Raw genomic sequence first — 10,708 nt, 5'->3', positions numbered from 1 at the left:
GGGCACAACGCGCACCCCCGCGCCGGTCACCCGGGGATGAAATCTCCCGGCTCTCCCGGGGACTGACTTCTTTCCTCTCTTTGTGTTTATCGAAACTCCTCCCCGTGGCGTCAGGTTTTCCTGAAGGAAGCTCTTGAGCAGAAGCTGGAGAAGGATCGGGAAGAGGAGTTGAGGAAAGCAGCTATAGTCATCCGAGCCCACGTCTTGGGCTACATGGCAAGGTCAGTGCTGGGGGCTGCCCCACCATCCCTGTGCTTGTGTGCCTGGGTTGCCCCGACCCCCTGCTTTGCTCTCTCGTCCCCTCGCATCCCTCCCTTCTTCCCCTCCTGTATTCCAAGGGAGAGCTGCCTTATCTGCCCTCCCTGCCGGCATCAGTTCTGCTGAAACAGTTCTGCGCCGTTGCCACCTCTTCTTCAATTCCCTCCCTCAACGCTGCTCAGCGGGCTTCTGCAGGGACCTCTGCCCCCATTGCTTGCCTCCGATGACACCTTTTCCTTGCCTTCAGGGCTCTCCTGGCTGGGCCCCACCTATGCTTTGGGTCCTCTCCTTTTCCTTACGCCTGTCAACTCCGCTTTCTGCTCCCCCTGCAAATCACTTCTTCCTCACTTGCAGCTCTGCCTTTGCTCACCCTCTTTCCTCGCCCTGCCTGTTTGCCTCGTGATCTCCCTCTCCTTTTAATTAACTCTTCAGAATTGGGTTTTGGCCAGCTTTGCACCAGTAATCTCCTCTTGCCGCTCCCTTTTGCACCTGACCAGAGGAGGGTTGGGAGAACCAACTGCAGACAAACCGCCCCTCCTCTGCCCCTCGCAGCCATCCTAACAGCTGACTCCTTAATGGCTGTGGCATGCACACTTAATCCCAGTAAGATGCTCTTTCCTGGCTGGTCTCTGCTCCAGACACCTGTCAGTCAGGCGTGTGAGGAGGTGAAATCCCTGGCCAGCAGAGCTGTTTCAGCAGGCGCTCTTAATAGAGCTCCAGTTACACCAGGTAGCTCATTTTGCATTGGGAAATGTGTGCAAGGGTTGTACCCTGCCTTGCCAGTGTGGAATATCAGCAAAATACACATTTGGTCTCAGGGGCTTTTACTCATTTATTTATTTCCCTCTAGGAAGACAAATGAGCTAGCTCTATTGTTTGTACATGAGATTGCAAGTTCTTTGTGTCAGGGCCTCCGCTCCATTTTACTTTGTGTCTAGCGGTTGGAGAGAGGGGTAGGGATTAGCACAGGAAAATTGATTTTTCTGGGAAACATCACTGCCGGCAAACTGGATTACTGCTTTTCTGAGTTGCTGCGAAGGTAGCTGCTGCCCTGCAGGGCTGTGGTGGAAGCAACGTTGCAGTAGTGTTCTTCTTTGCAAGGAACCTCGTGGTCCTCCAGTCTCCACAGATCTGAATTCCTTGTCCCACATGTTGCTCTTCTGAGTCTCACGAACAAGCTGTGCTTCTGCAGGCAGAATGGAAATCCTTACAAGCTGCTGGAGATAACTGGACTTTGCAGGGGATGAGAGCAGGGAGAGAGGCTGGAAAACTTTTCTGTGAAGAGTTTCCAGTTGCACTGCACCTGTATTGGAGAAGGTCCAGCAAGAAGGGAGTTCATCTGGGCAAGTAGTGAATGGTCTGTGAAGAGTTGGGCAGAGGTCAGGAGTACCCATGTGCGCTGCTTTAAGCTTTGATACCATTTCTGTCAGTTTTGCAAGAATGAATGTATTTAAATTCATTTGGTCTCATGCAAAGTAGGTTGGCAAAGAAGGGTACGTATATCACAGGAAGGATTTTACTGGTTTCTCCCCCTTTGTGAACTTGTTCTGTGAGCTTGGAGAACCAGTCCTAAGGGCGAGAACGTTTCTTTTGCTCTTGTTCCCTGCAGCCCGCTATCTCTGACTGATCACTAAAATGCGAGACAAGAAAATCAAGCCCATTCAAATAACCCCGTTTTTCGTAGCTAATCTGTGGAACTCTGAGCTACAGGTAACAGCTTCACCAGCTAAAATACACATAACTGTTCCCAGGCTTGCAGGATCCATGTAAAAATTTGGCTGTGGCCCTGCATTCTATAGGACCTTATTGCCCAAGGGAAGAGACGGTAGGAAATTACTCCTGATCCCTGTGTTCTCTAGTCCTTGGAGGCGTAACTGCGAATTACAGCTCATCAATGTAATTAACTGAATTCCAAAATGCACCATTGGAGCTTTGTAGCCACCCCACCTTCTCTTGGGATACACGGTCAGGATGTCTCCCAGCTCCTCGTCGTGGGGTGCAGGTTGGCTTTTTTTTGGCCAGTGCAAGAGGGTGAGTGGAAGACTGAAGCAGGGGAATGAAATTCGCCGCCCGCGTGCAGCAGTTCGGCTGAAGGGTGTCCGCAAGCTTGGCTGCGGTCATGAGGAATGAGGGGGCACTTCAGCCTGGCAGATTAGCAGGCAGAGCCTGCCCCGTAGCTGGGCAGGGCTTGGCACATGTTGCACTTGAGAGAGTTTCTGGCAGATGAATTTTGTAAAAGTCAGAGTGCCCTTTTTGATGCACTTGTATCTGCCTTGGCAGAAGGTGCGTGTGCAGCTGTTCACACCCCGTGTGCAGGGCGCAGGGAGGACAGCGGGAGCAGGGGTGAGGCGACTGCAGCCCAGGAGCAATTCATGTAAAACCTCCCACTTCTTATCACCTCTTCCCTTTCCTCTTCTTTTCTCTGTGCTTCCTGCCTTTGACTTAATACTTATGGAAAAGAGCGTGACCTCTGCACGTTACTGCTATGAGCATCCCTCTCCTCATTTTCTCGACTAGTATCTGACGTGCAGGGAGGTGGCAAGCTGTCAGCATGGGTCCCTGTTGCTATTTGAAGGGGGGTTGATTGCCAGGAAGGGGATTTTGAGGTGTGTCTTTTCCTCAGGGGTTGCAGAAGGTCTGTGGGAAGGATATGTGAGAATACTGTGCTATTTCCAGCGTGCTTTCTAGGACTGTAAGACCTCACAGGATTACTGTAGTCTGCTGGCCCAGGATCCTGGGTAACAGCCCCATAGAATTTCCCTCTGCAAATTCTGGTTTGGAGTAAAGAAGGTTTTGATCTGAATAGTGCCAATGATTTTTTTTTTTTTTTTTTTATCAAGGTGTTTAAATATATTAAATTACTTTTAAAAATGTCCACTTATTTCCAGCCTGAATAGACTTCAGCTTCAGGTCAATTAAATCTTGTTATGCCCCGTGTTGGAGAAATAGAAATGCCACCCAAAACTGTGGGTACTTTGACTGGGATCAAGTGTTTCCTTAGCTTTCTCTTTCTTAAGGTCATGGAGAAGACACTCTCTTTCTATAAGCCAGGATTTCTGCTTCCAATCCTGCTTCCTTAGAAATCACTTGAGCGTCCACCATTGTTCTTGAAATGGAGGTGCTACCACTGAACAGGGGATAAAAGTAGCCATGCAGTCACCTTCTACACAGTATTTCCACTTGCAAGTATAAGATTCTATTGAGAGTTTGCCTTCACCTGATGATCCCTGTGGCCCCTAAATCCTTTTTTGACTTACTGTTTCCTAACATAGTCCCGTGTCAGGTGTGTTTGGCCTTTGGTTCTTCAATAGAAGACCTTATGTTTGGCTCTTTTGAATTGTTTAATGTTTGCTTGAATCTAGCTTACAAATTGAACCAGATTACTGTGTAATAGTAACCCTTTTGTTATTTGCCCAGTTTGTCTATCATGTGCAAACTTCTACCAGTCACTTTTTTTTTCAGGTCCTTGATAAAAAATATTCTATAGTGCAGAGGCAAGAACTGACTTTTCTAGAACTTTACTATACTACAGATATATTGAAATCATGATTCTTTTCTTTTGGGGCTCTAGCATGTTTTTTGGTTTTAAAGTGCTGCAAAGTTGATTTTGACATCATTATTGTTTAAGCAAAATGTTGTGCAATGTAAGTATATGTTTATGGGAGCCTGTTACAATGTTACATTCAGCAATCAATATTGTAGTATCACTGTGTTTTCCCCCAAACAATGCCAGATTAACATGACCAGATTTATTTTTGCCCCGTTTTTGTTTTTCCTGGAGTAATTTGCTTTTGGCCACTTAAAAGGCAGGGCAATATAGGACTTAGTTCTCATTTAGTAAGGCCATTTGTATGTTTTTATTATAATAGAATCATAGAATGGTTTAGGTTGGAAGGGACCTTAAAGATCATCTAGTTCCAACCCCCCTGCCATGGGCAGGGACACCTCCCACTAGCTCAAGTTGCTCAAAGCCCCATCCAGCCTGGTCTTAAACACCTCTAGGGATGGAGCTTCCACAACTTCTCTGGGAAACCTGTTCCAGTGCCTCACCACCCTCCAAGTGAAAAATTTCTTCCTGGTATCTAATATAAATCTACCTTCTTCCAGTTTGAAGCCATTCCCCCTCGTCCTATCAAATAAATCCTCACTGAATGATGAAGCCAACTGCACAGTGAATGTGTGTGATGTGCAATGCAGGGAGGGTTTGGGCCAGTGGACCTTCTCTTTCCATGTGCCAAATGTCTGTCCTTCGTCCTCTGAGGGTCTTCACAAAAGCAGGTGCCCATGGAGACAAACCAGTGGTAGATATAGGAGTGAGAACAGTGAGGAGAATATGATTTATGGGTAGTGGCAGTAGAGCAACAGAAATTGTGTTATTTCTGAGCAACATTTTTCCAAAGCCATTCTTCTGTGGATGTGGTAAGATTGCTCAATGTACCAGGGCACGGGAAACACAAGGCATGAATTGCTTCACGGCGCATTAAGTGTCTGGTTCTGTTTTTAGGAAGAAGTACCAAAAGGTGCTAGCCAGTGTTGTTATAATCCAAAAGAACTACCGGGCATACTTCTGGAAGAAGAGTCTGCTGCAACTGAAGGCCTCTGCAGTCACCCTGCAGAAGCACTGGCGTGGCCGCCTGGCTCGCAGCCTCTACCAGCACCTGCTGCAGCAGGAACTCAGGCGGAAGCAGGAGGTGGAGGAGAGGAGGAGGCGAGAAGAGGAAGAACAGATCAGAAGAGAGGAAGAGGAAAGACAATGGCAAGAAGAGGAGGAGCGTAGGAGGAAACGGGAAGAGGAAGAGGTGAAGGAAAGGTACAAGATGGTATCTTGCGTCCGTAGTTCCCTAGCGCTGAAGCTGCTGAGGTGTAAAAGCAGGTCTGGGGCACTGACACGATGGTGACACTGGAACAGTGTCCCAGTGCCAGGGGGCAGAGTTGGGGTGGGCTGTGGGCTACTCAGAATAGAAAAGCAGAGTGGAAAAGGAGTGTCCTGCTTCCTTTAGGAAAGCTAATTCTGGTGTATTTTTACCTCTGTTTTTTATTGTTTTTCTGCTTTGGAATATACATGAAAGGAGGCGGTTTCACTGATTGGGCAGAGATGCACAAGTTTCTCCTTCTCTTTGCAATGGGGAAGGAAGTTCTATGCAGTCTTCCAAAATCTGGAGGGCTTAGCAGTGCAAGAAGGCACCAGAGATCATGGGTCTTGGTGTGACCAGTAAGCTGGGTCAGAGAGCAAGGTGGGCAGCACACCTGTGCTCCTACTGCAGTTCTTAAGCTCATGAGAATACACGTGCTCTCCCTGTTCCTGCTGCTGCTTATCTCTCATCAGGGATATCGATGTGTCAAGAGATCAGGAGGGGAAAGGAGAAGCTAATGTGACAAAAAGAGGCAATCTGTGACCAGTGACAGTACACCTATTGAGAATCCTGCACCTCGTGCACCATTTACTGTTCACTCCATGGTTATCTACATCCTATCCAAACTGGGTGTCTCTATAATCTTTTGTTTTAAGAAGCATAAAACTTAACCTACGAGATTATTATATGTTTGAACAAATAATCTTGTGACATTTTAAGGTTTTCATAAATAGCTGGTTACATTTCTTATAGCCTTTTGTTACATGCTTGTCCCGAAGTTGGATCTTGGCAGACTAACATGTGTGACAAGATCAGAAAATTCCAAGGTTAGAAGCATGTCACAAGGAAAAGAGACTGTCGGGTGATGTATCCTGCTGGGACAAGACGTGGTCAGTGATACCAATGATGAACAGTTTGGTCTAGGAATTTGTTGAACAACACTGAAGGCTCTGTTTTATCAATGTGTCAATTTTCAACTACAGCCTCATCAGCAACGCGAAGCTGTATGAGTTCAGAGTGTCAGTAACTAGTTTGCAGAAATCAAATGCCACAGACGCTCTCTCAGATCTGCAGTCCTCATTGTACTAAGTAGAGTTTGTCCGTACCTAGTTTTAGATAAAAGTACCTATTTAGCTTATTCATTCTAGAGTGTTTCTGCCCCCGCCTTCTAGTTCCCAGCCCATGAAAGATATGTTGAACCCAGTATCATTGTAAAGAACTGTCAGTGTTTCTAGGGATGAGGTGAACTGCTCATTTAGCTTTCATTTTCTACTTGGTATCAAATGGCTTCATTCAGAGTGAGTAGCCAAAAAGGTACTTGCAGACCAACTTGGCCTAACCCTGAACTTCCATTTGACCTCAAAAATGAGGTGGAAATCCACAGAAGTTACAAATCAGCTAATTTACTGAGAACAAGCAAAAAAACCCCAACACATGTGCAGAGACAAAATTGGAAAGACCAAGATGCAAACTAAGCTATAACAAACTAAAAGTTGGCATGTGGTTATTGTGCATCCACTGTTGGTAAAAGGGAGACATGGAGCAATTTTGTCTGCTGTTCAGCCTCGTCCTCTTCCTCTCCTCCGGCCTGGCTGTTAATGCTTTTTTTTTTTTTTTTTTTTTTTTTTTTTTTTGTCTTCCCCAAAAGGCTTACCTGTTGGGCACTAAATACAATTAGCACAGATGTGCAAGAATTCAGAACCTAGCAGGGAAATAAACAGTTAAAGAATGTTCAGATAAATCAGATTACAAAGAAATCATCCAGACTTGGCGAAACTAGTGTTTGGGTACTTCAGGAACCAGCTGAAGCAGTTTGAATCAGCAGCTATTCCCTTTCTCCTCTTTTGTGGATAGCAATGGAGTTTCCATAAAACTGGAAAATTCCAAACATAGTGACCCCCTTTTAAAATGGAAAAGGAAGAACAAGGGAATTGAGGGCCAGTCAGCCTAACCTCAATTTCAGGAAGCTACCGAGACAAGTAATAGCGTTGTAAATGCTTGATAAAGGAGTTAAGAGCCAATGTGGATTTCTGAAGAACAAACAGCATTAAAGTTATCTGTTTTCTTTTGTGATAGCTTATGACATGCCTTGTGGACAGGGAAAAGTCACAGAGGGTAGGTAGCTTGCCTTTGGGTAGGTAAGGGCTTAGGACAGTACTCTAAGACACTGTAATGAATGTGGTTTGGAAAAAAGTAGATGAAGCAAGACTAGGATTTATGGGTTTACTGCATTGTATTATTGCATTTTAATTAGTAAACAATAGTAGTTTTCTGTTAAATAGGAGACAACTCTTGGATGGGATTCTTCCATGGTCTGTGCTGGATATGGTGCTAGTGCAATGTTTTCATAATAAGTTGGATGAAGAAATACGAGTATCCTTATTAAATTTGCAGATGAAACCATCTGGTGAGGGGCTGTAAGTGTATAGCTGGACAGGATTACAATTCAAATAATTTTGGCAAATTAAAGAAATGGTCTGAAAAGCATAGGATAGCATTCAATACAGACACACAGATCTACAGTTAGCAATAATCAAATGCACAGAGAGAGACGGAGGAATGCCTACTTCAACAGCAGGAAGAAGGTCTGGAGGGTAAGTTTAGTATTAGTCATCAGTGTCATGCTGTGTGAGAGGAGAAAGCAAATGCTGTCTATAAACAGGATTGTTTCTGTAAGACGTGGGGGCGATTCTTCTGTTCCGCTTGGCACTGGTAAGGCTTCAGTTGGAGTACCGTCCCTAGTTTTGGATATCACATTTCAGGAAGAGTGTGGATCAGTTGGAGATGGGTGGAAAGCAGCAAGAAATATCAGAAGTCTAAAAAAAATGTGAGGAACAGTTGCAGGAATTAGTGTGTAGATTGTAGGTGGTATTTCTGATTTGTTTTAAAACGGCTCTGCTTCTTGAACCCTTATATCATTTAAGGCAGTTGTTTAACTCATGACTACTGTTAGACATCTTTCAGTAGAGTTGGAACCATCTGGATCTCACTTATGTCAGCTTTCATTTATAAACATTTCCTGGATTTTTTTGAGAGTGCGCGAGCGCGCAAGAGTGAGAGCTTTAAGGACTTTGTGACTTGCAGCTGCAAGTTAGAATTTGGCTGGGAAAAGCTACAGGGCCTGGGAAATAAATAGTGTTGCCCTCCTGTTCTGCTTGGGGTTGAATTATAGATTTGAGAGTTACCACTGCCAGTCTGAATTTAGCTGTACCGTGGTTGCTACAGGCAGACTCTTCCATCCAGCCACATCCTATCCTTGCTCCCTATGCACGACCCTGGCATTTGTCTGTCTACTAGTTCAGTTGCTTGTCACATGCTTGGTATGAGAAACTGGCTGTAGTGACAGCTTTCCCTTATAGTAAAACCTTTTTGATCTGGGTCGAGATGCAGCACCGTGTGATAGTTTTTTTCCTATACTTGTGTTTACCTTGACTCTTACAGCCTTTACTAGTAGACTGTGTTTTGCGTGCCACTGAGAAGTTACGCAAGCTGGAACACTCAGGTCTTCAGAATAGAAAGTCCTCAGCCTAGTCATTTAACAAAGTACAAAAATTTGATAACTTTTTGGATATTTTAATATAGTAAAAGCAAAATAAAACACAAATTCAATGTTGGTATTGCAATAATTCTGTTCTGTTAAAAAAAAAAAACAAAACAAAAAAAACCCAAAAAAAACAACAAAAAAACCCCAACAAACCAAACACAGTTTCCTGATATCTGTCAATTACGCATGTACAACCTCATTTAATAGCCACAGATGTATAGTACTTCAGAAGATTCTATTTACACTTATTGTGAGTCTAACTGATGTGTCTTTCTGTCACTGTTTCCAATGTCAAAGTGTGTTCCAACTAATTCAATTTCCTGATTGATCTGAAAGTTAAGTGCATGGGGAAAATCTGTTGGATCCACAAAGGTCATGCCGACCACAGAGAATTGGATTTTTACTAAATTACAAAAGCTTTTAAATCAATCTTACAACAGGTACCTTATTTTAACCTTATCCGTGGAGGGATGAAGTGTCCATATAATGCTAAAAGCCTTGTGTAGGAGAATTAGGTCTATCTCTGACTATTATTTGTTGTTTTTTAACAGAGAAAAGGAACAACTGAATGTGCTGCTCCAGGTGGCTCAGGTAAGTTGAACAGTTACTCTTTTCATATGTCTTCTCTGAGTATCTGTGAAGGGTCCTTCATTGCCCACGCTTTGCCTGGAGCTACTGTTGTTATTGTGGCAACACTATTTTAAAAATGGGCTTTGTTCACTCAAAACCTGCAGGTGTTTGGCTTTGGCAGAGGTGCATAGTTAACAAGGTGTTTGTTTGTTTTTTTTCCCAAGCTGATCTACCAGCTTGCATAGTTCCTATTTGAAAATTTCTGTATTGGGTGTGCAGCATCCTTTTTTATCTTTACTGCTTGAGCTTATTACATGACCTTGTGATGTGCTACACTGTGACACAGTCTGTTTTGCTGGATTGTTGCCTGTCACAGCCAAAATAAGAGTGCAGACTGCTGCTACCATGGCTAAAATAAACCCCTTGTAACTGATCTGATTGGGTTTTTCATACATGATATATCAAAGAGCAGACCACCTACCCTGAGCTGTGTGAAAACAGCTGTATATCTTCTTATTTCTTGCACCGAACCACTTGTTCCCCAGGCCAGCTCTGTTGAGGAGAGAGGTCAGACTGGAGTATAAAAATGCATTTGTCCACAATTAAGAGTCAAGTAGAGAACAAGCAACGGGGTAGTTGTAAAGAAAACAAGGACTGTGGCTTAAATGGGCCAATTCGTTGGCTGCGTTGTCATACTCCTATCAGGAAGTACATGAAATCCTTTTGGAATTCATTTTCGCTTTTTCTTGTGTGTCTGTGTTTTTAATATCCTCCATGGAGGGGAAGGTGGCTTTACCTTATAGCTAAATGTCAGTGAAAGTTACCAGTATCTTCCATCTTCTAATTATGGTGTGCTTGCTAGAAACTTCCTCTTACTTCAATGTGGAGAATAGAGGGAGACAGAGTCTTCAGCAGCCAGCCAGCCATCATCCATCCAGTGATGCTAAAGAACGCCAAGAAATTTTGAGTGGGATTTTGGTGGGGTTGGGTACAGTGATGCTAAAGAACGCCAAGAAATTCTGAGTGGAATTTTGGTGGGGTAGGGTTGGGTTGGAGTGAATACAGTCCTGCTTCATTGCAGATATTCCTTCCAGACCTAGATTCTGATGGTCAGACCCTCAACTTGGGAAGCAACAAGGTCCCCAAATCTTTTAGTGAATTTCCGGGAAATCTTCAGCAGGCTATGTATGTATGTATTCATATAGAGTTGCTTTCTCCTATATATGTGTGTGTGTGAGATAGTTCAAAAAGAGAGGACAGACTTTGAGAATACTTTTATACAAACTGTAGTGTACAAAGGGCTGTAACATGAACAGCATATAGAGAGGCTTTTCTAAAAATTTACTGATCGCAGTGAGCTACTTTGTATGATTCAGAAAGGAGGTAGGCTGCTGGAAAAGAGGAAGTACCTGAAGACCCAGTAGTTCTACTTTGGCATTTACATGATGGATGATGGCATATGCTGATCAGAAAAGGAGAGGAT

At 44.0% G+C, this 10,708-nt stretch overlaps 1 protein-coding gene across 1 annotated transcript in view; it reads left to right on the top strand.

Annotated features, from left to right (window-relative positions):
* The window catches only part of LOC104294962 (unconventional myosin-X-like), an 83,060-nt gene that overhangs the window by 49,072 nt on the left and 23,280 nt on the right, over nt 1-10,708 (top strand). The window contains exons 23-25 of the mRNA XM_009894656.1: nt 115-221; nt 4,763-5,068; nt 9,207-9,246. Coding sequence (XP_009892958.1) covers nt 115-221; nt 4,763-5,068; nt 9,207-9,246 — 453 coding nt within the window. The remainder of the gene's footprint in view (nt 1-114; nt 222-4,762; nt 5,069-9,206; nt 9,247-10,708) is intronic.

The sequence above is a fragment of the Charadrius vociferus genome, unplaced genomic scaffold (genome assembly GCF_000708025.1).
Source record: "Charadrius vociferus isolate BGI_N301 unplaced genomic scaffold, ASM70802v2 scaffold161, whole genome shotgun sequence".
NCBI classification, from domain to species: domain Eukaryota; kingdom Metazoa; phylum Chordata; class Aves; order Charadriiformes; family Charadriidae; genus Charadrius; species Charadrius vociferus.
Note: the sequence above shows the minus strand (reverse complement) of the source record. Positions and strands in the feature narration are given on the sequence as shown.